The 27,892-nt window shown below is 43.0% G+C and overlaps 2 protein-coding genes across 4 annotated transcripts in view; one reads left to right on the forward strand and one right to left on the reverse strand.

Moving 5' to 3' along the window:
• The window catches only part of CENPP (centromere protein P), a 219,170-nt gene that overhangs the window by 89,124 nt on the left and 102,154 nt on the right, over window positions 1–27,892 (reverse strand). The gene's annotated exons all lie outside the window — the stretch shown is intronic.
• On the forward strand, window positions 1,719–27,702 carry ASPN (asporin). Of its 3 annotated transcripts, none has more exons than XM_047701075.1 (8): window positions 1,719–1,978; window positions 9,689–9,967; window positions 12,233–12,345; window positions 16,619–16,832; window positions 18,564–18,674; window positions 22,867–22,960; window positions 23,373–23,511; window positions 25,695–27,702. In XM_047701075.1, the coding sequence occupies exons 2-8, from the start codon at window positions 9,718–9,720 to the stop codon at window positions 25,890–25,892; spliced, it is 1,119 nt and encodes a 372-aa protein (XP_047557031.1). In that variant the 5' UTR covers window positions 1,719–1,978; window positions 9,689–9,717; the 3' UTR covers window positions 25,893–27,702. The 3 variants fall into 3 exon arrangements, with proteins under 3 accessions (XP_047557031.1, XP_047557032.1, XP_047557033.1); XM_047701076.1 differs by having other exon boundaries at window positions 1,719–1,973; window positions 9,687–9,967; XM_047701077.1 differs by lacking the exon at window positions 1,719–1,978 and adding an exon at window positions 5,855–6,015.

The following is a 27,892-nucleotide window of genomic DNA, read 5'->3' on the forward strand; positions in this document are numbered from 1 at the left end:
GGGGACTGGCAGTGGGGAGAGGTGGAACAGGCTATCCTACACCCTGACAGAGCAATCTCGCTGGAAGTGCCTCCCGCTCTCTAGACCAGGAGGCAGAGGCAGAGGCAGGGAGCACGTGTCCCACTGCCAGGAGGAGCTGCCACTCAGCCCCAGCCCAGGGCTGCCATGTAGAAACAGGAGCACACGCTGGCAAAGCTTAGCTTGTCGAGAGGACTGGAAACCTCCTAATTCGAAGAACTGCAATTCCAAACAAAAACACACACAGGAGCCTCACCCGACAGATGAAAGCGCGCCTGAACACTCACAGCTGCGCCCCACACGGGAATGTATATGTGAACTCGGACTCGGGGCACATTCACACAACCCTGAGACGGGGCCGCAACACCCTGGACGCATGTCAAGCAGCAAAGGCAGGGTGAGGAAAGCCAGACCCCGGAGCCAGTTGCCATGTGCTGCATTTACAGAGCGCGGGGAACGCTCCGCGCTTGACGCCAGGCAGCAGCCTCCTCTGAGGAAGCTGGGGCGGGGGCGGGGGTTTCCCAACCAGCGTCTGGTTTATGAAAATTAACCGAGCTCTACCATTGTGATGTGTTATTTACTTATGTAATATACATGCATTAAAGTTGAAAAACCAAACCAAACCAAACATGGTGCAGGACAAACAGAACTCTGCCCGGAAGAAACCCAGGTCGGTGAGGGCAGTTCAGCCCTCAGGAGGCCCCGCTCATCAAGGTGGCGGACACGTCCCCGAACCCGACACAACAGCGCCAGTGGGAGCGCAGCACCGGACCCACTGGGACTACCACTGGAGCGAGCTGCAGTGCCGCGGCGGCCGGCCCGCGGGGCCAGCACACTCCAGGTCCTCTTTACGCGGGCCTGGCCGCCCGTCGCTCGGAAGGGCCACATGCTCTCTGGGGCCGTGGCTGCCTCACTACTACACTGCAAGGTGGGAAACGACAGACTCTCTATGGTGGGAGAGCGCCGGCCCTGCTAACCCACGGGAGACCCACTCTGAACACCGGCTGGCCCCCAGCCCTGGGCAGCAGGAGAGCCCCCGCAGCTGCCTGTCCCGGGGACTCGCTCCCCGCAGACAGAAAGAAGCCCTCTCTGGAAGGCTGCGGTCCCAGCTGCGGCGGGACCCGGCCATTCCCGCAGGGGTGCAGAGTACAGGGTTGCGAACTCCGCTGTCCTTCTCAGACGACGGCAACCTCCCGCGCCCGGCTCTCCCTGCACGCTCTCCTGCAAAGGCACAGCCCAAGCTGGCGACCCTGGAGCCACGTGTCCCTGCTGGGGTCGCGGCGTGGAGGCCGGGGCCGGGGCCCTCCACAGGCCTGGAGCGCAGCGGTTCGGCGGGCCCGCGGCGGGGCCGGGCGCTTCCGGGGAAAGCCTGGGCGAGTGCGCTGGGCGCCGCGGCGTCACCCACGAGAAAGGGGGCAGGGCGCCGCCCCGACCTCAGGTAGAGCTGGACCTGGGTTTACACACCAGGGTTGTCGGTCCTTTTTACCGAGACTGACACATTTTCTATCAGTAGATTTTTAAAATTTGTAATCTACCAGTATTTGTTCATTTAAGGATTTCATAAAGTCTTTTTTCAAATCAGGTATTTCTTGAATGACTCTGACTGCACTTTTGATGGCCAGTTGCCATGCATTATTAAACTCCGTTTTTTTCTTCAGAATCTTCCAGTAGACGTCTAGAGTTTAGCTAGAAGTCTTGGCTACGATACAAACAGTGATGGAAAACACATGAGCAGTAACAAGTTTTAATCTGGCCCCTCAGCACTACCATGGGCTAATCTGTGGAGGCAGCTTATTCCAGCGTCAGCCAGGGTGCAGCCGTGCCGCGCTCGCAGCGGCGTGCTCCTCGGGCCGCGACACCGTCTCACCTCGCGTCAGCTGCACCTGGAGTAGTGAGACGCGACGCGGAAGGAGTACATGCTGGGACCTGCGACCCTCAGGACTGACTCTCCTCTGACAAGGTATGTTTTCAGTCTCTTCCTCATGTACAGGGAGCAATTATTTCATAGTTGATACTAAGGGGACATTAACGTTATTAACATCAGTGCTTGTGAAATACGTGATCAAGTTTATCTGCAGAATTCCTTAAAGATCAGGACTTAAATATGTAACATAAAATTACTCTAGCCTTTAAGTTTTATATAGAATGGATTTATTTTCATGTAACTTTTACAGTTAAATGAAAATCTGTTATTATGCTTCGCCATAAATGTTAACATGATTGATTTTAGAAATCATTTAAACAAAAATCTTTGGAGTATGCTCTTTTAGGAAAATAACATGACCTTAAAATAATTACTGATAATGAAATTGGTGGATATCACAAAAGCATTACGTGAAAAAGTAAATATTTCTTTCCAAATGTTAAAACTATGATGTTTTCTAATGTGTTTTCAAAATATGAATTATTCAAATGTCAGTTTTATTTACACATTTAGATATTAACACTGTTTTTGAAAAATGCCTTCCTTATTCTTATGTAATAAGATAGCACTGGACAGTTAACATGGAGATGCATGTAATTCCAAGAAAGAACCGTTATCAGCAATACTTCAACTAGCTCCATATCTAATAGGGAAGATCAGAAACTTCTTTTCACAAAATTCCAGAGTCAGAATTTAAAATAAAGATTTCCCTTATCTTCTCCCAAAGTAAATTTTTAAATTAAATCTTAGATGAAAAGAAATTAAACAATGTAGTTGATATTCTACTCCCTCAGAATCTAAACAGAGCACAGCATTCCTTCTTGCTAGTGTGTTCAGAGATGTGGTAGCCTCAAGCCGTGGCCACATGCTGAGGGTGAAACCTGATGGTCTACCCCTAAGAATACAGTGCTGTTCTTTTCATTCCCACCAAGAACCACTGTGTTGTTTAAAAAGAAAAAAAAGGAAATACAAAGAAATCGTAAGCCCACACACATGGGAAAGTATCTGGATGTTTTTAATTTGTTTTCGGTTATTTTGCAACACAGCGTGGTGGAAAGAAGTCTTCTGTTTCCACCAGCTGCTCCACTACAAAAGAGTATTTGGGTACCTGATCTGAGGTTTGAGACAAAACACATTAACTTTAAAGATTTTTTTTTTTTTTTTAATTTGTCATAGAGAGAGAAGCAAGAGTGAGCACAGGCAGACAGAGTGGCAGGCAGAGGCAGAGGGAGAAGCAGGCTCGCTGCCAAGCAAGGAGCCCGATGTGGGACTCGATCCCAGGACGCTGGGATCATGACCTGAGCCGAAGGCAGCTGCTTAACCAACTGAGCCACCCAGGCGTCCCCAAAACACATTAACTTTACAAGCAAAAGTCTTAATGCACCGTAGCAGACAGTGGAGAATGAAGAGGTAGAAGTGTTTTGTTTTTTAAGATGTACTGAAAAACGAATGAAGGACAAAAACTTGTGTAAGAGGAAAGGCAGCCACAACTTCTTTATCAGATGCAATTTACAATTCTAGGGTAAAGTGAATTATTTCTCTAAGGACTGTGTGGTCTTAAAAGCATCAGTTTCCTTCCAAAAGGCACTCTAAGTGTCCAAGTGCATGTTTGGACGTTGGACTTTTCCTTACTTGCTCAAGTACAGAGCTGAGCCTCGACTGTGCCTTGATCCAGCTCAGATGTTCTGTGAGTACACGAGCACCTTCTGTCACATTTACAACTGACAACTACTACTAGCACTTGGGAACAGATAGGGACAAGTCAGCCAAGGGGAAGGGTCACCAGGCAGACCTTTAAGCATGGGATTTAAAAGCATAGTGACTTATTTTCCTAATAATAGTGTCTGAGAGGAAATACCATTTCACTTAGACAAATTTTCCATTCTAAGTTTGTGGAACATTTAAGTGGAAAATAAGAGTTTATGCAGATTCAGAGAGACACTTCTTAGCTCCATTTCCAGTCCAGAGGACCTGGCCAAACCACGTGCCCCGTCCTCTCTGAGGAGAGTCTGCTTACTGTCTGGAAGTCACTGTGGGATTGGGGCTAGCCTGGGGGGGGGCTGTGGGGGGGGTGGCGATGCAGGAGTGAGGAGGCTGGCCTTGGCCCCTCTGCTGTCAAAGACCGCAGTAGCAGTGGGAGCAACGTATCAGAGGCCTCTCCTGGCTCCAACGTGCCACAGTTTATTAATAACAGCAGTAGCACTGAAATAATATTCCAGATATTATTCTGATTAAAGGAAACTTGAAACCAAAAAGTCCAAAGCTTTCCATGAGTAATAAACTCTGGCAAAACTGGTCTAAACTGGGGAAATACTGAGTCTTCCTGAGAACAAAACACAAACTTTTTTTTAAAGGTTTCAAAAATAGCACATTCTACCACCCAGACTTATCAAATAAGAGCTTAAGTCTAAATATTAAAACTAAAAAATTTAAAAATAAGAAAACTAAAAGTCATATCACTTTCAGTGAGAAGTAATACTCTAAATTCTTTCTGAATAACAGGAAAACACTGCTATATAGCGGTCCCTCCTGGACACCCCAATATTTTTCTACTGATAAAAAACTGGTCAGCCAGGTTAGGGCACGGTTGGGGCTTACTTGTACTTTCTCACCTCAGATGAAGGGTATAAAGGGTGAATCCCTCATGGAATCAAGGCTCGCCTGACTTCAGTTTTTAAGGAGCCAGGATATAAAAGAATGCAGAGAGATTACATTAATCTTCTATAGCTAACAGAAGTCAGAAGTAGCACGGAAAGAACATGCCAGAAGGCACTTTGGGTCTCCATATAAAGAATTTCCTATCCAGCACAGATGGACAACAGGGGAACCAGATGCCCCTCGAGGAGCACTTGCTGGAGTCATGCAAGCAGAGAATAGACACACTAACTGACCCAGTATGTTTCCGGGAGGCTCCAACACCCGGACAGAGTTTCACCTACGCGCCATTTCCTGACTCCGCAGGTCTCCTCCCTCATTTGCAGAGGAAGGGCCCAAGGAGGCATGAACAAGGGGTTGCTGCCCCATCAGCCAGCAACCAGAAAGTGTCCCAGGTACCACGGGCTTGCCCCAGCCCGAGCCCCCACCTCCTCCAGGGCAGGGGGCGGGGCACACTGGCTGATGGGTCTCTTGACCCTGCAGGCGGGCTGGTCTGCAGCCCTGATGCCTGGCTTGCCCCTCCCCCTCAGCCTTGTGTGGCCCTCTCACTCGGCTGTCCGGCTGTCCGTCTTGGCTAGTCACACCTGATACTCACCTTCACTTGGCTCCCGGGTTCTCCTGCATCCTGGGGCAGAAGGAGCGAAGGCGAGTTTCCAGCCCCACTGCCAGGCCAGAGAAAGCCCAGAAGTGTTTGGAGCTCTACCGTGTTCCTCCTTTTATGTGGATTTTTAAAGGTTCTATGGTTTTCTTATGTCTATCACTTCAGATATAGTACTTGTTACATAAATTTCTCTGGTCTAGACAGGGAACCTACAAGCCCTGTAATGCTCTAAGTTTCTACAAGAAAATACTGAAACTCAACCAATTCAGTAATAACTCCTGATTAAACTCATCTCCCATGGACCAGGGCAACTGGGGGCAGGCCTCAGGAAACCACAGCCCCCAAAGATTCCCCAGGTGGGCACTGAGTCTGGCTCTTGAGGGAAGGGTGGATGAGAAACCTTTGATTGTACAGACTGTCTGATGCTACAGAAGTGGTGAGACAAGGCAGAAGTATATAGAGGACCAGAGCAAACTGTGTCAGCAGACTGATACCTAAAATATTTAAAAACCAACATAATAATTTTAAAAATAGGCCCCTAGAAAGAGGAAAATAGTCCTTCACTCAGTAGCCTATTCTCTATTAGGTTTGCGTATTCTATTCCAACCTTTTCTCGTGTATGTATATTTTATAGATAGCTTTACATCTGTTGGTCTCCAACAGTAAACTGAGAGTGTGAGGAATAAACAGATCTCTGGTGAAGAATTCTGCCCTGCAAGTCTGGAGACCACACACCTGGAGATCCCTCCAAGGTGCCGGCCACAGTGCACGCAGTCAGCCCGGCCTCCTTGCAGTTCAGCTCTGTTTATTAACTTAGGCATGTGTTCAGTTTTTCCATGAATGCACCTGACATTCCAGCATTGGCTTTTACAACAAGCCCCTGCTTGGCTGAGAGTAGTGGATCAGGAGCTGTGGTTTTATTTTTTTGAGGAGGGAAATGAGGGAGGGAAGAGGATGGGGAGAGAGGGGCCTCTGCGTCAGAGTCTGCATCCTAACTCTGCGCCTGGTACACAGCAGGGCTCTGACACACGCCCACTGGAAGACCGCAGCAACGTCCAGCAAAGGCAGAGCTAGGGGCAGCTGTGGCCACAGAAGGCAGAGCTGCAGAGCAACAGTAAAGAATAAACTCGTACTGGGGACAAGCCTTGGTGCGACTAAGGACCATTCAGGGCTGAATTAGCCAGGGAATGGGAGTTCTGGAAGGTCAATGCAAAGCTGGGAACCAAGTACTAGGGAGCCAGGAACCACACAGATGCCTTAGGTCAAGAAACATAGTGGATCCAAGTTGGGCAGGCTGCTGGGAAGCAGAAGTAACATGCCAGAGACAAAGCGATAGTGGAAAAGGAGCCCAGCTGAACTTAACAGGTGCCCGTGCCAGGGTTCCTGGGTGCTGGGACTAGACACAGAAAGGGAACCTGCACATCCCTGAGCCGGCCAACAGACACTGCTGGGCCTCATGCAGCCAGCACAGGGTCTCTGCACCATAGGAATCTGACCACTCCTGCCCTCCCAGCCCAGGCTGGGCATGCACCCCTCCTGTGTAGACGGGTGCCAACAGCAGTGTGTGGACTGGCTGGAGAAGAAAAGATGACAGAGTGTGTGGCTGAGGCCACTAGAGTTCAGGATGCAAGAGCGTGCTCCCACAAAGGTAGCAGCAGAAAATGCAGACAACAGGTTGGGAGTGTGAGCTCCACCTTGGGGTCAACTCTTCTGGTTATGTGGCTTTGGGGAAGCTGCTGAAGCTCTCTGCGCCCCCCATTCCTCCGGTCAACATGGGGGACATGTCTGGAATCAACTGAATTGACGCTTCCATAAGGCGAGGAAGAGGTAGGAGGCCAGGCTGGTTCTGAAGTCAATTATTAAAATAAAAAAGTGTTTGCCATTCTCAGCTATGTCCTGATCTCGGCATAATTGAGCATGGGTTATCATAGAGAAATCTCATGTATCTAGCTGGGGACGTCCAGCCACCCACTGGACAAAGTGCTCGCATTGCCATTTGGATTTCAGAGTTAAATAATGCTAATTACCAGGTGGATAACTGATCATAGAATTTCCCCCCACCTTCCCCTGGGGATTAAAAGGCATAACACATATAATTGAGTACTTTAATTCACTTCTGATGCCAAGTCCAGAAAGACCAATGCCATGGAGAGAGGTTCAAGCTGATTCTGGGTTCTGGGAACCTGTAAGGAGCTGTCACCGCTCAAGGATTTGGGGAGCAAGGTCTTCCTGAGGCTGGACCAACTGTGACAGCCTCTGGATGGCCTGTGTGGCTAAGGCGCTGTTGTGCTCAGGTCCAGCAAGGGAGTCCAGCTGGACTGCTGGGGATCTGGCTAAGGGACATCTGGGGAGAGTGTGCGTGCCCTCTGGCCAGAGCACAGCCTTACCAGTGGGCATCTGTTTGCCACCAACTGCACACTCCAAAGGGAAGACTGGCATAAATCTGCTGTAGATGATTTCAAAATGCTTTTAATTTTTGAAAATGACAAAGACTGTATGTAGTTCGCTTCACAAGTGAAAGTTAAGACACACCTGCAGAAAAATCTGCCATCAGACGCCAACAAATTTATGCTCAGAAGGTTCTGGATCATTCATTCCAGTTTTGTGTGGGCTTTAAAAATACAACTGAAAACAACTCCGCCCCTCAAAGAAAGCAAATGAACAGAACTCAGCAGAAAGATGAACATGAAAAGAATAAGAAGTCTGGCCCTCAGATGCTCTGGATCAGGTATTAGACAATGGAACAGATTAAAAGGAGGAAATCCAAGTACACTGCGACAAAAGTGACCAAGTCTGAAAGTGAGGCTGGTGGTGGGGAGGGAGGTTATTACAACCTCCAGATGTGAGGCCAAGGGGACATGTGGGTTTTACTTCGAAAGGGTCATAGGTATTAAGGCAATGGAAGGATATGGGGAAGAGGGAGTCTAGTATGATAATCTGTTTTAGTTTTTATTTTTATTTTTTAAAGATTTTATTTATTTATTTGACAGAGAGAGATCACAGGTAGGCAGAGAGGCAGGCAGAGAGAGGGAGGAAGCAGGCTCCCCGCTGAGCAGAGAGCAGAGTCTTTAACCCACTGAGCCACCCAGGCACCCCCTGTTTTGGTTTTTAAAAGCACTCATTATGCGGCGCCTGGGTGGCTCAGTCATTAAGCATCTGCCTTCAACTCAGGTCATGGTCCCAGGGTCCTGGGATCCAGCCCTGCATTGGGCTCCCTGCTCAGCACGAAGCCTGCTTCCCCCTCTTCCATTCCTCCTGCTTGTGTTCCCTCTCTCACGGTCTGTCAAATAAATAAAATCTTAAAAAAAAAAAAAAAAAAAAAAGCATCATTAGTTTCCTAAGTAGAACAGTAGTACTGACTGGCCATTATAAAAGTTAAAAAAAAAAAAAAGACAATACATGTCATTCATGGTTCTACTACCCAGGATTATGAATTAGCTATATTTGTGCCAAGTTTTTGAGTGTTTGTAAGTATATTTTACATATAGATTTTTAATATTTGCTTTCTGTAATTCCAAAAATACAGTGTTCTATATGTTTAATTTTTTTTAATTTTTGAAAGATCTTATTTATTTATTTGAGAGAGAGAAAGAAAGAGTGAGAGAGTGCAAGCAGGGGGCCAGAGGAAGAGGGAAAAGCAGACTCCCCACAGAGCAGCGAGCCTCATGCAGGACTTGATTCCAGAACCCTGTGATCATGACTTGAGCCAAAGGCAGATGCTTAACTGAACGAGCCACACAGGGATCCCAATATTTGTAAACTCTGTAAATATTTTTTAAGTTCAAAAGTATTTTATGGAATACATACACCCTATTTTATTTTACTATTTCACTTAAACCATTAGTTATCTTTAACTTTTTGCTATTATCTATAATTCTGTCGTGGACATCTTTATGCACATTAGAATCATTTCCTGGGGCTAGATTACAAAAAGAATTAGTGGATGAAAAGGATATTTTTAAAACTTCCAATACATATTGCCAAACTGCTTTCCAAAAACCTTTTACAAAAAAAATTTTTTTTAGGGGCGCCTGGGTGGCTCAGTGGGTTAAAGCCTCTGCCTTCGGCTCGGATCGTGATCTTGGGGTCCTAGGATCGAGCCCTGTATCGGGCTCTCTGTTCTGCAGAGAGTCTGCTTCCTCCTCTCTCTCTGCCTGCCTCTCTGTCTACTTGTGATCTCTGTCAAATAGGTAAATAAAATCTTTAAAAAAAATTTTTTTTGGGGGGGGGGAGGGGGGTTGGGAGGGGGGTGGGATTATGGACACTGGGGAGGGTATGTGCTATGGTGAGTGCTGTGAAGTGTGTAAAACCTGGTGATTCACAGACCTGTACCCCTGGGGATAAAAATATATTATATGTTTATAAAAAATTAATAAAAAAAAAATTTTTTTTTTAATAAATCACCCTAGCAATGGGTCAGAATAGCTCTGATTGTTGTTGTGCTCTTATTAGCTCTGATTTTGTTTAACTCAATCTTACTGTCTCCTTAGTTCTAGATTGGTCCTCTACACGAGACAACATGAAGGAGTATGTGCTCCTAGCACTCTTGGCTTTATGCTCTGCTAAGCCCTTATCTCACCCGTCATACATGACGCTGAAGAACATGATGCTGAAGGACATGGAAGATGAAGTGGGTGGTGACCCTGATGATGACAACTCTCTTTTTCCAACAAGAGAGCCAATTAACCCCTTTTTCCCTTTCGATCTGTTCCCAACATGTCCATTTGGATGCCAGTGCTACTCAAGAGTTGTACACTGTTCTGATCTAGGTAAGAATAAATGTCAGCTTATTTTGGTGAAAATGTCATTCTGATAAAACTGAAAGGATAGTAAGAGTCCTCACTGAGATTTCAAAAATCAGCTAATTGTAAAGCAATTTTTCATTTAAGTTCTTTGAAAATATAACAAACCCAAAGTACATTGAAACTTATCTTAAAAACCCAGACAACCAAAGGAAAGCAATGGCAATTTCATATATAGAACATTTCCTTCTCTTCTCAAATTTTAATGAAAATGGTTCATCCTTCAGAGAGAATGGACAGCACTATGGTTCATTTCAGGATGTCAGCAGTCTGACAGTGTGCCTTCTAGTAACATTCTATAAGGATAAGAGAAATTACCCATCTACAGCAATAAACAGTTTATAGAGTTTGTGAAACCTCTAATCTAGACATTTTAAAGTCAATGCTCTTTGTTTTGCATGATTTAGGTTTAGAACTGTCTAGAAAAGAACTGACTGCACTAAGTCACTTTCTAAAGTCTTAAAAAGCATAATTCTCTGCTGAGTATTTTTTTCAAATATTTCTAATGAAGATGCTCTTGAATAGGGGGTACACTCATACCCCGCTCTGGGAGAGGGTAAGATGGGAAATGCACACCAGAGTTCACTGTACCTGCCCTTCTCCAGAAGAGGGGAAGGCTCAGATGTGCCCCACTGTGGGAAGCCAAGGTGTGGCACACACGTGTCATGCTGTACGTACCTCACCTCTCCTACGTGACCAAGACAATGAAAAGGGTCTGTAGCTCTGTCACTCTGCCTCCCTCAGAAAATTAATTTCTTTCCAGAGCTTCCAGTTTCATCAGGGGTGGGGCGAGCAAGGTCAATCCCAGTGCTTTCTGCAGAGCCGCCCACTTCCTCCAAGACCTTCCACTTCATTTCTTAAGACCAAAATCGTCTCCTGTCAAAATGGATATCTTGCTAACCTGCCAAGTGACTCCCTTTCCCTTTTACTATCTATGGTCGAACTTCTAAAAAGAGTGAGTCATCGCTGTAAACTATGGAGGGAAAAGTACTCAGGCCTACAGGGTGAAGTGCTGACATTCCCAGTATTTTGATACTGAGCTCTCCAGTGGGGCTATTAAATATACTTCTGCTCCCTAGGAGGAAGGATGGCCCTCCAAAGCATACTAACATCTGAAACTCCCTGTAAAATGCATAAAAAAGATGAGTTGATGGATGAATTGTAAATATAGTAAAATATTGATGGTAGAAAGCGACTATGGGTTTTCACTGTAAAATTTTCAACTTTTCTGTATGTTTGAACATTTCAATAACAAATGTTAGAGAAAAACAAGAAGGCCCCATGTTCATTAAGCATAAGTACTGTACGGCCTGTCTGACGACAGGCATGGTGGGTATGTTCGGCCATCTAGGGAAAGCAAGAAAAGTAAGGAAGAAATGCACCACGTACAGCTCTTGGTAATTTCCGCTCTTCTTTGTTTTTTTTAATTTAAGAGGGGAAAATACCATTAAGTCTTTAAGTAATTTAACATGAGCTGAGTACCTACATACACTGAGAGTGCGATGCAGCTGTCCCTTAACCTCACACAACAGACAGACAGCTACCATCAAACCTGCGAGGAAGAGTGCAAACTGACCGGGGTTGGCGGGGGAAGGGGGGAGTCAAGGCAATGGCTGGAAGAGACCCAGTGCTGAGGAGGGGAGGGTGTTAGCAAAGGTTACTGCACACCCAGACATCAACAGGGAGCAATGGATGAGTGTTTTTGTAACTCAAATTTAACGGACAACTGAGTAGAGGAATTCATTATTAAAGGAAATATGTAGTAACATTTTAAAGAATGTACATAAAAATAATATAATTTATTTTCTAAATTTTCTACATGTTGAGGCTTCTTAAAATGATCAAAACCTACAGGTTCCAATTCAGTCCTACAAGAGCCTGAGAAATGGCAGAGAATGTCACTGCTTCTCGGTGGCGGCTTCAGGTACAGCTCAGCTGCAGTCACCTCCCAGCAGTCATACTGGCACACCCTCATTTACCTCCTTATCTGTCACCTTGTGCAGATGAGCAGTGACAGCGAGACCCAGCTAGGCACCTTGCAAAAATACCTAAGTTACTTGAAAAGGTCTGCAGGTCTTTCCAAAGAGCAATGTTTTTGCTGTTTCTCAATGGTAACCACGGATTTTAAAAGATGTACATTTCCATCAAATTAGAAAACTCTTCTTTAAAAAAAAAACAAAAAACTCTTCTTTAGCTTATCATGTATGTGTAACATGTTCGTTTATTTCTCAGGTTTGTCCTCCGTTCCAAGCAACATTCCATTTGATACTCAAATGATTGACCTTCAAAACAATAAAATTAAGGAAATCAAAGAAAATGATTTTAAAGGACTCACTTCACTTTACGTAAGAATATATTCATTCATATTTAAGTGAAAATCTCTATCATTGCTAAAAGGATTACTCGTATTTTGTGTAAACAAGTCTTACTTTTCTTTTTTTCCTTAAAGATTATATTTATTTATTTGAAGAGAGAGAGATCACAAGTAGGCAGAGCAGCAGGCACAGCTGGGTTGGGGGGGGATGGAGAGGTGGGAGAAGCAGGCTCCCTGCTGAGCAGGGAGCCGGATGAGGGGCTCCATCCCAGAACCCTGAGATCATGACCTGAGCCAGAGGCAGAGGCTTAAGCCACTGAGCTAGCCAGGTGCCCCAGCAAGTCTTACTTTTCTGTGTGTGAAGAATGACAAAAATCTCTGATACTGAGTAGTGTTCTAGTAATGAGAAATTAGATTTGATTAATTTAAGTGATGTTAACTGAAATCCAGGTAAAAGGCAATGGGCTAAGAGTTTAAGTAAAAAAGGTCCTAAAATGAGCATATGATATATTTAGGTAATCATAGCCACTATACTGTGATGATGATTATTAATAAGAACTCATTAGCATACAATTTAAGAAAATCTGTAACCAAACTTGTTGACTTATCTGAAGACACCACAAATCTCTGAAAGCCGGTCATTCATTATATCTACTTAATATGTACTTGTATGGCGTTTTCCCCTAGACCTTTTTTTTTTCCCCAAGATTTTATTTACTTATTTGACACAAAGAGAGAGAGCAAGAGAGCACAAGCAGGGGAGCAGCAGGCAGTGGAGAAGCAGGGGAGCAGCAGGCAGTGTAGAAGCAGACTCCCAGCTGAGCAGAGAGCCCAATGTGGGTCTCGATCCCAGGACCCTGGGATCATGACCTGAGCTGAAGGCAGCTGCTTCATCGACTGAGCCACCCAGTAGTTCCTCCTCTAGAACTTTAAAAATGAAAAATAATTTTTCCTTACAATATTAATATTTTCATTTTCCAAGATTTAAAAGACTCTTAGTTTTCTATGTAACACTTAGAGCCTGTAGATTTTAGCAAGTAAAATATCCAATTTATTTTGTAATTGGGTTTTAGAAGAGCCTGATTCCACACGTCCCAGCCACGGGGGTGTACACTCTTCCCTTCAGCGTGGAGTTAGGGTGGCAGTATGGAGGGCAGCCAACACTCCTCTTCAAGGCTATGTTTGCACATTCTCATTCTGGGCTGGAGGGCAGAAACATAAGGCCTGTCATGTCCAGGGCAGTTACAGCACTGAGAGGAGAAGGTAGAGATACCATGGCCACATCATTCTCTTTCAGTCACCCATGCAGGCCTGTTTTCCTCCTGTCCTCTTTCCGGACGCTCTGCCTTCCCATCACCCTCGGGTCAGTGCGTGGACACTAATGACCCATCCCAGCAGGCATGGAAAGGGACTGTTCAGTCCCATCATGCAAGCAGTTCATGTCTGCTGGATGAGCAAGGACACTGAGGCTGGCCATGTTCTAGGCACCACAAGGAATGCTCTTTCCTTAGGCTTTCTACCTATCCTCTTGGCAAAGCCACGCCGCCCTGTGCTGCCAGGTGTGGGCTCCGAGGGCGGTGACTGGACAGCTTAGATTTGGTAAGGGTCAATACATAATAAAGTTTCCATATTAAAAAAAGAGTGATTAGAAGAGCATATATTTATCTAATAATGAGGCATCACTTAAATATTAGGATAATGCCATGAAGAATCTGTCCAGTCCATCCCACCATCAGACCACAGAAACTTCTGGAGAATGGCAAGGCCATTATTGACTCTCAGAAGTTGGAATACAGCCTACAATGCTTCTGCCACTTCTTCAGCTTTATAACCACAGGAAAGATTAATGTTGTATTCAATACCAACATCATAAACAGTTCCTAATTTGTCATATAATTTTATCACATTTTAGGAGTATCCAGGGACTTAGCCCACTTGTACTCCCATTATTCACTGGGAAATGAGTATGAAAGGTGTCAGGAGCTGTGTTAGGCCTATTTCTAGCCAGTCAGCTTTATGTGGCACTTGTTGGAGGGGTAATGAGTTCTGGAGTTAGGTGGGCCTAGGCTCAAACCTTGGCCCTACTAGAAGAAAGTGTTGGGCCAGTGGCCTGCCTCGCCAAGCCTGACTTCGTCCCCTGTAACAGAGCTGTACCAATGCTGTGAGACTCACTCAGAGGAACGAATGCATGTAAGACGCCAGCACCCAGTGGTTCAGTGCTGCCAACGGCCCTCGTGCTTCCCGACTGCCTCAGTGGGAAAGCACTTCTCACTGCACACTTTCTACCTGAATTGTGGGCATGCAGTCTATTTGAAAACATTTAATTATAATGTCATCTTGTATGGTACCTGTCCTTAAAGACAATCAAAACATTTTAAAAATATTTTATAAATTCTCTGTTTTGGCTGGCTGTTTGGCCTTCTGGTTCTTACACAAAGGACAAGCCATCTTTAGGGAATGAGTGGGGTCATTACCCACACGCCCAATTCATGGTCAGCTGGCCACAGCCTCACTCATCAGGACGGCTTCTTGTCTGACCTCTGAAAGGCTATCCTTTTCTCATCTTCTGTCCTTACCTATAACCACACTGTCTGGGGCTCTGTGACTGTCACTTCTGGAACGGCAGATGCTCCGTTCACCCAGTCAGTGGGGGTCAGCCGCAGGGGGCCCTCCATACAAACTCACTCCATCCTACACTCCTCACTCTTCCTTTTAGGCAGCTCTGGCAACTGCACGTCCTAACGGGAGGATGCAAACAATTCCCAGGCACGTGCTCCCTCTGGGACCCCCAACCGTGGAGGCCTATAGCAAGCGCTCACCATGGCAGAACAAAGTGCATAGGGCAGAGGAACTAGGCCAGACAGGACCCAGGTCACTCTGTCACCGGGCCCATTTCCTCAGTGCGAAAGGGAGAGAGATCATTTCTGCTAAGTTTGTTATCACAGGGTTGAGTGAGGGCTCACCAAGATGTTACCCCACTCTTCCCCAAAGGAGAAGAGAACACACTTAGCTGGTGGCATACAGGAAAAAGGACATGTTACCAGGTCCTGTTCTCCTTCAGGTGAGACAGTACACCTGATGGAAAGATAAGAAAAAGGCCTATAGGGTGCCCAGCTGGCTCAGCTGGTGGACCGTCTGACTCCTGATCTCAGCTCAGGTCTCGATCTCGAGTTGTGAGTACAATTCCCAAGATGGACTCCTCACTGGGTGTAGAGCCTACTTTATTTAATTAAAAAAAAAAGAAAAGAAAAGAAAAGAAAAGGCCTACAGGAAAGAGAATAATCAAGGGAGTGTAGCAGCCAAAGTGTCTGTATTTCTTCCGAGGAAGAACCATGACCATATTAAGTCTATCTGGAAACATCGAGAAGGTTGGTGTCGAATGGGATTGGTGACAACATTCATAAATGGAATGACTCTAGAGCTGCTCTCTGAAAGAAGGTCCCAAGAAATGAAGCCCCAGCCACCCCACCCTTGGGAAACATGGAGTAGTTCCCGCTGCCCAGCATACCAGGGAGCTCTCCACACGCCTCACAGGCTTGACTCCCGACAGTGCAGAGCTGGGCTGCTGTCTGGGCTTAGAGCTCCTCTGAGGCCTCGCAGGGCCCTGACAAGGGTCTGAGGTATTTCTCAGGATGCACTGCTGTTTCCCCAGTGTCTGAGATATGCCAGCATATGGAAGGCACTTGGTAGCAGTTTACTCCTACATGTCTCCAGTCCAAGAAAAATGCTTCACATTAGTAAACATGAAAGAAGTAAGGTTTTCAAAGTAGAGAAAACCATACAAAAATGTATTTCATGTGACTGAATAGATTTTCACTTATTTTATTTGAGAGAGAAAGTGAGCAAGGGAGGGGAGGGGCAGAGAGAGAGAGAGAGAGAGAGAGAATCCTTAAGCATATTTCCTACTGAGTGTAGAGGCTGACCCGGCCTGGAACCCATGACCCTGAGATCATGACCTGATCCAAAACCAAGCCAACTGAGCCACCCAGGCGCTCCCTGAAGAGATTTTTAGATATAATACCATCGATTACTTCCATGCAAGAAAATGGGGTGCCAGGGGTAGGGCTTAACTGCACAAATACATCACCTACTAAAAGATAAACCAAAGTTTCAAAACTACTCTGTTCCAACTCAGTAGTAAATATTTGTTTTAGCTTAGACTGTACTGGGGAATTATTTACAGTTAATAAAGTATGTGAATGTCATAATTTCCATTGTTTTCCATAAGTAACTCATCACTACAGAATATTGGTAAATCAAAATCCGACTCATAATATTGCGTATCTCTTTATGCTTTAATCTAGGCTTTGATTCTGAACAACAACAAGCTAACAAAGATTCACCCAAAAGCTTTTCTAACCACAAAGAAGTTGAGAAGGCTCTATCTGTCGCACAATCAACTAACTGAAATACCATTTAACCTTCCTAAGACACTAGCAGAACTCAGAATTCATGATAACAAAGTTAAAAAAATACAAAAGGAGACATTCAAAGGAATGAATACTTTACATGTTCTAGGTAAGTTTATGCAAATGGATGAAACATTTTGGAATTATATGCAATATGCAAAGATAGAGGTCTTCATCATCAGCAAGAATGATTAAGACTGGTTATTTCCAAAATTAACTTTTTTAATCTAACAATCTCTATCTAAGCCATTTATAAATCAAAGTATCAAACAAAATTTATAGCCCTTAAAGAAATACACCGTTTCTAACACATACTATCAAAAATCCCCTCTGAGGGGCGCCTGGGTGGCTCAGTGGGTTAAAGCCTCTGCCTTCGGCTCAGGCCATGATCCCAGGGTCCTGGGATTGAGCCCCGCATCAGGCTCTCTGCTCAGCCGAGAGCCTGTTTCCTCCTCTCTCTCTCTCTCTCTCTGCTTGCCTCTCTGCCTACTTGTGATCTGTCAAAAAAAAAAAAAAAAAAAATCCCCTTCGAAACACCTACAGTGGTTTCAATTTTCCGACTGCACCTAATCAGTAAAATCTGTTACTCATATTTAATATAAAGGTAGTATTTTTATTTTATTTTTTTTTCCAAAGATTTTTTATTTATTTGACAGAGAGAGATCACAAGTAGATGGAGAGGCAGGCAGAGAGAGAGAGAGGGAAGCAGGATCTCTGCTGAGCAGAGAACCCGATGCGGGACTCGATCCCAGGACCCTGAGATCATGACCTGAACCGAAGGCAGCGGCTTAACCCACTGAGCCACCCAGGCGCCCTAAAGGTAGTATTTTTAAAAAAAAACAATAAGGGTACGCTTACACCAAAAAAGGTAGTATTTTTAATGTGCTGTATAAACCATTCAAATACAATGTACAAAATTAATTCAGAGATTATTTGAAATGTACATCTAATTTACATTATCTGCTTTAAGATTGCTGAGCTAAGGAAATTTCTGTTGTACTTTATAAACTCCATCATATTTTACTTCTGCCATCTCCCTCTCTAATATTCATTCAGAATTTGTGATCAATATTCTCATTCACTTCCTCACTTACTTAGGTCAGCCAAATGCCTGGCACTTACCAAACAGCCTCACTTACTGGCATCTCCCTAAGATTATATTTCTGTTAATCAAATAACAATTTCTAATTGACTTATAATTTTAAAAGCTTAGGTGACAAAAAAATGTATACTGGAAAACACAAGTGTTTTCCATTTTATTAAAGAGTATCTTTTTTTTGATGTAATATTAATATAACAAAATAATGCTCATGGTCAGAACAGAGTGATAACAAGTCATTGATTTAGAAATTCAAAGCAAAAATCTATTACCTCTACTTTTTTTTTTTTAAAGATTTTATTTATTTTTTTGACAGAGATCACAAGTAGGTAGAGAGGCAGGCAGAGAGAGAGGGGGAAGCAGGCTCCCTGCTGAACAGAGAGCCCAATATGGAGCTCGATCCCAGGACCCTGGGATCATGACCTGAGCCGAAGGCAGAGGCTTTAACCCACTGAGCCACCCAGGCACCCCTATTACCTATATTTTCTATAATAAATCTATTCTAGTATTAATCTACCATAATATAAGCATAATGTTACTTCGGCCTACATAATATGAAGCAGTCTTTTTCTGAGAGCAACAGAAAGGGACACAGATAGACACAGAAATAAACACGGCGAGTGAAAAAGAGTGCAGGATAAAGCTTGAACTTCTCAGAATGTTCTTGGGATGTCAGTGCCCACACCGAGTCTTCTTCATACACAATAAATACATGCTAAATTATATCATTTGCCTCCGCAGAAATGAGTGCAAACCCTCTCGATAATAATGGGATTGAACCAGGGGCATTTGAAGGAGTGACAGTGTTCCATATCAGAATTGCAGAAGCAAAACTGACCTCAATTCCTAAAGGTTTGTATTTATTTAAGATAAAACACTTCTAAAAAATTGTCACCTTTAAACGACCACTGTTGTAAACTGTATACATTGTCAAAACCCAAGGTTGTCAGAACACTTTTTATCAGTATGTCTGGTCAGGGTAGTGTGAACTTTGTTGTCTCGTCACACACATCAGAGCCATATATAGTGCTTTTTCTTTTTCCCAGGATGAAACCAGAATCTTTTTGTTTCCCCAGTGAGAACAAACATTAAGAAATAATGAACTTTCTATTCCTTCTTCTTAACATTTACTAATACCTGTCACTCTGTGGATCACCTGCTAGAGGTGGACATTCTCTAGAGGAGAAGGCTGGGGAAGGTGCACGGGGCCAGAAGGCTCTGGCAGGGGTGGGCGTGCACCCTGTACCCATTTCTTCACTCGGGTGCTGTGTAGATTCAAGGGCCAGTGCACAGAAAGGTCTGCGGATGGTGTCAAGCAGCTGGTGAATGCCATCTCCTGGCATCATGGACACTTATTCTTTACGATGGGACCTGAGGCTGGTGCCTCCAAGGAAAGTGCACCTTAAGCTTGCTCCTGGACAGTCTTCTAGCGTTCTGCCCCAAGCTCCCAGTATGGCAGTGAGCTCCACCTACTCTTCTTTTTTGAGAACCATGCTCAGAGGCCGTTTCTCATCTCTGACAGGGATGCTCTCTCTCTGCTATGAGGATGACCTGAGTCAGAAATAACCCCTGTGATTAATCATGTAGTTTCCTTTCGAACAGCTCTGTCCTTCAGGGTCCACAGGAATAGCAAAGACTTTATGGAAACCTTTTTCTACTATTCACCTGATCCAGAAGATTAACAAAACAAATATAAACTCTTAAGTTAAAGGACACAGCAAAGCTGGTCTTAGAAATTGAGTGGTGATCTTTCACTTAGGAGAAAAATCATATACAGTAAAAGTTGGAAAAACAATTTTTTTATACAGGAAAAATCAGTTTAATTCAGAACAACACGATTAAAAAGCCACCTTATTCAGTTTTCAATAAGGTAGCTGTTTTTCAATAAGAAACCTAAAATGAGGGGTGCCTGGGTGGCTCAGTGGGTTGAGCCGCTGCCTTCGGCTCAGGTCATGATCTCAGGGTCCTGGGATCGAGTCCCGCGTCGGGCTCTCTGCTCAGCGGAGAACCTGCTTCCTCCTCTCTCTCTCTCTCTCTCTCTCTCTGCCTGCCTCTCTGCCTACTTGTGATCTCTCTCTGTGAAATAAATAAAATCTTTAAAAAAAAAAAAAAAGAAACCTAAAATGATTTACTTCTCATCTTTCATACACCACCAACAAAAATACATGCCACCTAACAAGTTCCATACATAAAATGCCTCTGACATGCTGAGAGCAGATGACAGTGAAGGGCAGGAAGAGGGCAGGAGAGAAGGGTCAGGGAGGGGAAAGGCTGGGGCTCGCTGCGCCAGGGCTATGCCCACCAGCAGCCTCTCCTACACTGCAACACATCCCAAGAGCAATTCTCTTCAAGTTTCAGTGTATCTGAAAAATGAAGGCTTAACTTCTCATGATGTTTTCCAGATTTTTCCAAAGGTTTAAGGAACATATTACATCTTTAGAAATTAATTTATTGTTAATTAATTTATTTAAGGATTTTATTTATTTTTCAGAGAGAGCAAGAGAGAATGCATAAGCAAGGATGAGGGGCAGAGGCAGAAAGACAAGCAGGCTCCCCACTGAGCAGGGAGCCTAGATCCCAGAACCCTGGGAACATGACCTAAGGCAGACCCTTAACTGACTGAACCACTCAAGCACCATTAACTTCAGAAATTTAAATTGGAATTAAATCTCCCAATTTATGTAACTGCTCTTTCAAGATCCCCATGACATTCAAACGCCAGTGAAATTTTTTTGTTTTTCTCATTTATTTGCTAAAATGAGAAGGCTGATGGCTGAAATCCAATCATCACTACCCCATGCAGCAGGATGAAATTAGGCAGAGGTCCAAAGGGTCCTGACCAGACCTGATACGTTAACACGAGGAGAGGTGAAACGTGCCTTCCTCCCAGGTCATTTGGAAAACTCTGCTACAGAGCAGCATGGCAGTGGAGGGGAGAAGACACCTGTTTGAACGCAAGAGTAGGAATAGAAGGATCTGTGCAAAAGCAGGCATGTGTTTGTTGACCGTCGCTGAGCTCCCACCCAGACTCTGGCCGTGCTCATCATCCTGCAGGGCTTCTACTTTTCTCTTGGGTCGTCCACTTTCTCCACACCCTAGCAAAGGGGACGATCCCCTCAAGCTCTACAAACCCTCTTCTAAAAAGTTTCCCTGACTGCTCAACATATTCTACTAGAGGCTAGAACATCTATGATACTTTCTTAGTGATTTTTATATGTGTGGTGGATTTGCTCAACTGGTATGTCAGGTGTCTGAAGAGAGAACTTCCCCTCTGTTCTTTTCCATATTGGAGGATAGAGCCATTTCATCAGTATAATTCAACTCAACTAATCAGAATTCAAAAAATTAGAACCCTCTGAGTTTAGAATTGTTTTCCTGTTCTCTAGTTTTTTATTTTTTTTTTCTTCTAAAATCCAAAGTAGACTCTGGAATCAACATAAATCCAGCTAGTAAAAGTACTGATATTTATAAGGATGCTTCAAATATCTTCAACAGACTTAACCACTAATAAAGGAAGGAAACGTTTTCAGTAAGAGTTGCAAAAAAACCCACTTTTCCCAGTTAGCTAGAACCTATGGTTGACAAACAATACATTTTATACACACACACACACACACCCCTAATAAAATGAGGTGTGATTTAATTCTCAGGTTAATCTAGGGAGGGTAGGGAGGGCTGGGGTCAGAACATGCAGGGGTGAGAAGAGAAGATGCCCCTGTTCATAGGGTACCTGGCATGTGCCAGGTTACACTGTAGATGCTTCTCTTTATGCAGAAACTACTACTAATTGAAGAGAATAAACACTTCAATAGATCCAATATATCAAACAGAGTAAAAACCCATGTGTTCATAAAAATACTAAAAAAATTTCACTGGTTACCTCTTAATTAAAGGAAGCAAGCATTTATGCTGCCTTTTCTGTAAAAATTGTATTACACAGTGACTAAATAATTGATGAAGGAAAATTCCTTAGATATCAATCCTACTGATAAATGTACTAAGCATGACAAAATCAGAAAATCACCATTTTCACATTCTTAATGAAATAATAAATCCTATAGCACTCATCAACAAATGCTAAGACCATAAGGTGAAAGACTGATCTACTAAGTTTAATCCAGTCTCTACATCTAAGCACTAGCTTTTAAGAAATGACTAAGACAGGGCGCCTGGGTGGCTCAGTGGGTTAAAGCCTCTGCCTTCGGCGCAGGTCATGATCCCAGGGTCCTGGGATCGAGGCCCGCATCGGGTTCTCTGATCAGCAGGGAGCCTGCATCCTCCTCTCTCTCTCTGCCTGTCTCTCTGCCTACTTGTGATCTCTCTCTCTGTCAAATAAATAAATAAAATCTTTAAAAAAAAAAAAAAAGAAATGACTAAGACAAACAATATGTGGAAGCTTTGGTCCAATCCACAAGTGAGTTATCTCAAATCAATATCTGAAAGAAATCAGTGCAAGACAGGGAAAAAAAAGGAAGATGTATTTAATAGAAAAAGAAATTTTAAGAGATGGGAGAACACAATGCATTCTGTAAACTTCTATTTGGACTCCTACCTGAACAAATCAACTGTAAAACGTATTGGAGATCACTGGGGAAAGGAATATCCTATAATCATGAAGAATTCCTGTGACTTCCCGTTAGCTGTGACACTGGACAAGATGGTTATGCAGAAACAAAGAGGACCTGATGAGTTAAGGACATCTGGTGAGACATTTACCGGTGAAGTGACATTATGTATGGAATTCGATTTTTAATAATCCAGTAAAAACAAGTGAATGAAGAAAAACAAATCAATAAACAAGTCAGTCACAGACAACTAATGTGGTGGATGAAAGACACATGGGAAACTGGACCCTGCAGTGTGGTGGCTCATGACACTAGCTTCTATTTCTATGTGAAATTTTTCATAATCAAAAGTTGAAAAAAAAAGCAGATCCCTAAAGGACTGCTTAAGTCTATAGAGTGAAACTTAACAAGTACATAAAAAATCAGTGGGGCTTGGCTTTACTCCATCTAACATGCCTATTTCTTTTTTTAACCCCTAGATCTGCCATCAACTTTACTGGAGCTTCATTTAGACTATAATAAAATTTCAACTGTGGAACTCGAGGATTTTAAACGATACAAAGACCTGCAAAGGTAATAACCCTCCAAACCCCAACTCAGAAGTGGTAGGGATATGATGGAAATACTAATGAGACCCCTGGAGAAACAGAGGGACCTAATCAAGACTGTCACTGTCGTGAAGATAAAACGAACAGGGACATCTAAATCTTACTCTGTCTTGGGGGTGGTAGAGGGACACCAAGTGAAATGAGGAAAAGAACTTTTCAGATGCCCTTTGGTTGGTGTAGGTTAGCTACAGAGTTTTGTTGACAGGGAGGAGGCAGCCGTCACACCCTGAAATGGGTTATGATGTGCAACCAGGAAGAACCTTTCTCTGAAGAGAGACGCAAATGGCTTGAGCTTCTGTTTCCCACTCAGCTGTGGGGTTTTCAGCTAACCATCCCAACGTCTGCCTAAGAATTGATCCATTTTATGCCATTTTTAGGCTGGGCCTAGGAAACAACAGAATCACAGACATTGAAAATGGAAGTCTTGCTAACATACCACGAGTAAGAGAAATACACTTGGAAAACAATAAACTAAAAAAAATCCCTCCGGGATTACAAGAGTTGAAATACCTCCAGGTAAATCATTCTTCCACTTGTGTTTTGTACATACTAGTACTTTCCTTTGTTTTTGTGAGATGTGTGAGTATCTGAAGCAAAGACCATGCAAGCAAGCAGCAAGGGTAACTGATTTGCAACGACTCTGCAGGTTGCCGGAGGCGTTAAGATACGGCTTCTAAGCAGACATTAGCTAAGGTGCTCAGGCATCCCTTTCCATCCTCCAGTTTCTCCTATTGCTGAAGCAGGTAGCAGAGTTACTGACCAGGCTAATTTCAAGTTTCGGGGGTGGCAGGGGCTATGTAAAGGCAGGACTGGTCAGGAGGAATCCGAGGAGGATCATACATCCTTTCATTCTGGAAATGTTTCACGGAGAACATGAGGACAAGGTCCCAGGTATTTTCATTATCATTGCAGTGCTAGATAAGTAGTGGGTATGATTTTAAAAAACTGATGTCAGAATACATAATCAGAAGTCAGTATTTGGGGCATCATGGGTTCCCCTTTCTTCTTCTTCATTGCTTTTGTTTGAACCTTGACCAGGTCCGAAGGGCCCCAGAATCCTTGGAGCATCTGATAAAGTCTTAGATCCTCCCAAGAACAAAAAATGAACACTATACTTTGTGCACAGATTTAGGAGTTTCACAAATCTCCCCGATTTTCATCTGTGTTCCTCACGTTAAGAATTCCTACTTAATCCCAATTCACCTTAGTCCACTTTTCTCATGTGCTTTTCTTGACTTACAACATTCTTATCTTCCAAGAAGCAAAAACACATTAAGAATAAAACTGGGCCTTGTTTCTTCCTGATTTATCTTTAAGTAAATTTTGTTAAAAAAAAAAAAAAAGTTTTGTCCACTACACAGACTTGAGATAAAGCCATCAAAATGGATGTGGTATATGCAGATGGCTGTGAGTTTTACTTTTTTTCCACGTGCTGCATTTAAATGTCTAACCACTGAGCATAACCTGAGTCTTTCCCTTCTCAAGCCATTCCCAATTTGCGTTCTTAACAAGTAAAGAATTTACTCTGATCCCAACTTCAGGCTGCTTTTAATTTAAATCTACCCATACTCCTACTAGCATTCCTTTTTTTTTTTTTTAATGAATAGAATCAAAACACACACAAAAAACCAGAATTATAAAGGAGAACACGAGTCATAAGGGTACAATTCAGCAAATGTCCACAAAGCGAGTACGCCGACATCCAGCACTGTTTCCTAGTGAGGTCAATGCTGTGGAAAACTACAACTTGCACTGACCACAAACTGCTGGGAAACATGCATGAATCATACAAAGCACCTGTCACAAAATCCCCAACCCTGACAGCACAGGCACAGGGGGCCCCAACACCAGACTTAAAGGTTTTAGCAATGCCCAGATTTCTCATGACTGGCTCAGATCAATCTCACCAAAATTTAAAGGCACAATCTAGAGGTAATGACAGCCAGAACTGATACCTTAGCCTCATCTGCAAAAGGCTTCTACTCTTTCATCTGCCAAAATGCTGTCAGTAGACTGCTCTTACTTCTCAGAAGTCTCAATTGCCAAAAAGACCAAAGAAGAATTAAAGTGAAAGGAGGGAAGTCCCTACACTATTTTGAATAATAATGCAAAAAGACATTTACAGTTTATAAAACCGTATTTTGTCCATTGATGCAAATAAAGATTTGACTGTTGATCCTGTATTACACATATGTATTCAAGCTGTTAACAGATGTATTTTTCTATAAAGCAGCTTAAAAGAAAGCAGCTCCACTCTTCCTCACCTTGATCACAAAAAATGCTAGCTAACAATTCATATTCACAAGCCTAATCTTGGCAGCATTCAATTTCATTCTTCTGCTCATTTCTAGTACTTTTAAAACACAGTATTATCAACATGCAATGTAGTAAGCACACGCACACACACCGCTACATAGGTAAGAGAAGAGGAGGAGGGAGGCGTGTGCTGACCGGGCAGTGTGCTCGGGGCCATGGCAGGAGCTACACTGCACACACAGAACACTTTTGTGTATCACACAAGATCCCGAGGGGATGTAATCAATATTTAACAGGCATAAACAAGTATATATATTTTAAATGAAATACATTCAAATAAATGTGAAATAAATGGGCAAATGAGCCCATGAAAAAATGTGGACTACAAAAAGAACATCTTCATTTTACACTGATTGTGTACTTTCTTTCTCCTACTGCCACAGATAATCTTCCTCCACTCTAATTCAATCACAAAAGTGGGAGTGAATGACTTCTGCCCAACAGTACCGAAGATGAAGAAATCTTTATACAGTGCGATAAGTTTATCCAACAACCCGGTGAGGTACTGGGAAATGCAGCCTGCAGCTTTCCGTTGTGTTGTGAGCAGAATGAGTGTTCAGCTCGGGAACTTCAGAAAGTAGTTATTAGTATTATCCATTTAATATAAAATTTAAAAATTGTTACATTTGGAATACTTGAACTCTATTAAAAATGGTGGTATTATGCGAACAAGCAAAAGCTATTCCTAAATGGTAAGTCTACTGACTTACTTTATGACAAAAAATTTCAACAGAATTTTGCAAAACTATTGCTACATCAGGATTAAGAGAAACACGCATCTACTGCAGTTTCCTTTTGTATACAAATGGATTCTGCACAAGTCTTATGCTTGAACATTCTTTTCTCAGTAACAAAAAAAAAACCCCACATTCAGTATTTAACACTTTGTTATCAAGTGGATTTTAAAAAGAACTGTACTGTAATTGGAATGCTTGACTTAGCAAAATTTGTGTTCTTTCATTTGCTGTTAGCAAACCAAAATTGACAAGAATGGTTACATTAAGAGCACATTATACTATTGTTAATCTTTAATAACTCGGATAGTACTGTAATGTTTCTGTTAATGTTGAAGTATGATTTCATATAATCTTATTCAAATTCTCATATCTTAGAGCTTTACTGTCTTTATGTTTAACTCCTGATAATAAGGTCTTCTGTGTTTATTAGCAACTTGACCGATGCTATTCATAGCATCTGGTTTCAGACTATAGCATATGCCTTTTAATTTAATTATTACCTGATTATAAAACCTCTATAAAAATACATAGTGAGTGTTTATATAAAATCTGTAATTCACATTCTTTATTATCTCAGTTATTATAACTTTCAACAGTACATCAATTGTTAGGTCATAGGACAATGTCACCTCAAAGCTAAGGAGTACTTTCAAGATGTCCCTTGTAAGACCTTGGCTGGAAGAGCCGGACTCTGTCCATTCTACACAAACTGTTTAGTCAAATATGACAAACTAAACAACTCTGAAAACACAGCTGGTATAACTGAACAGAGTCCTAAACAAAACATAAAGAAACTAAACGTCTGTGCAAAAGCTAAGCATACCCTATGTATTTTTTACTTACATTCAACATAGGCAAAGCTAGAAAATTAAAAAAAAAATTAAAATATTGGCTTGAAGTAAAATATTTGTGCTTTGGTTTAATTTTTATTCTCCCATCCAGGAACATAAACATTTCTCAGAAACTTATTTATAACACTTTTAGCACAGTATTAGTGCTTTCTCATAGGAACATTACTGAAATATTCCAAATTATGCTTGTGCTATGAGACATAATCATAAACTACCACAAAAACTAAATTTTAAATCATTTTGAGGGTAGTAGAAAAATATTCCATATATGATGTAAGGTGGAGTGAAGGGTTTGGACATCCAGGTCAGCAATGGGTAAATAGGAATAGGTCTTGTTCTTCCTAGAGAGGGCCCCCAACTCAGGCACTGCTGGCACCCCAGGGTGGATTGTTTTGAGGTTGGGGTGGGGGATAGTCTGTCCTTTCTTTTGCAGAAGGTGTCTGCCCACAAAACGCCAGGAGCACCTGCACCCCAACTCCAACAGTGCGTCACCCAACACTGTCGGCAGACATTGCCAGTGGGGGGTGCAAGTGGTGAGGGCGGAGTCTCATGGAGCTGGTGAGAACAATGCTCTACAGGACATTTACTTAATTTCTAATTCTGACCCAAGTTTGGAAACTTGGAGCAAAAAAATTACTTTTGTTTTGTAAAACTATAGAGACAAGATCAAAGTGTGATTAATATACTAGAAGGCGGATTGCCTGAGTGACTCAGTTGGTTGAGGATCCCAACTCCTGCTCTCAGGAGTATAAATTCAAGCCCCGCATTCAGCCCCATGCTGGGCGTGGAGCCTAATTTAAAAAGAAAACAGATAAAATAAAATAAAGAATAAAAGTTAACCACAAGTAGTGATATGACAGAATGAGCCCAGGCATGCCAAGCTTTGAGTTGCAAGAACAAGACCAGAAATCCTGTTCCCTTTACCGTCCTGGTAAGTCACAATCTTTTTGAGTCTGTCTCATCTACAAAGGGTAGTGGTGACAATACTCATCA

This window comes from Lutra lutra, chromosome 13 (genome assembly GCF_902655055.1).
Source record: "Lutra lutra chromosome 13, mLutLut1.2, whole genome shotgun sequence".
NCBI lineage: Eukaryota > Metazoa > Chordata > Mammalia > Carnivora > Mustelidae > Lutra > Lutra lutra.

Coding starts and splice junctions, on each gene's coding strand:
- ASPN (XM_047701075.1), top strand. CDS start 9,718: ATGAAGGAGTATGTGCTCCTAGCACTCTTGGCTTTATGCTCTGCTAAG. Junction 12,346..16,618: donor AAGGACTCACTTCACTTTAC/GTAAGAATATAT, acceptor GCTTTAATCTAG/GCTTTGATTCTGAACAACAA. Junction 23,512..25,694: donor AAGAGTTGAAATACCTCCAG/GTAAATCATTCT, acceptor CTACTGCCACAG/ATAATCTTCCTCCACTCTAA.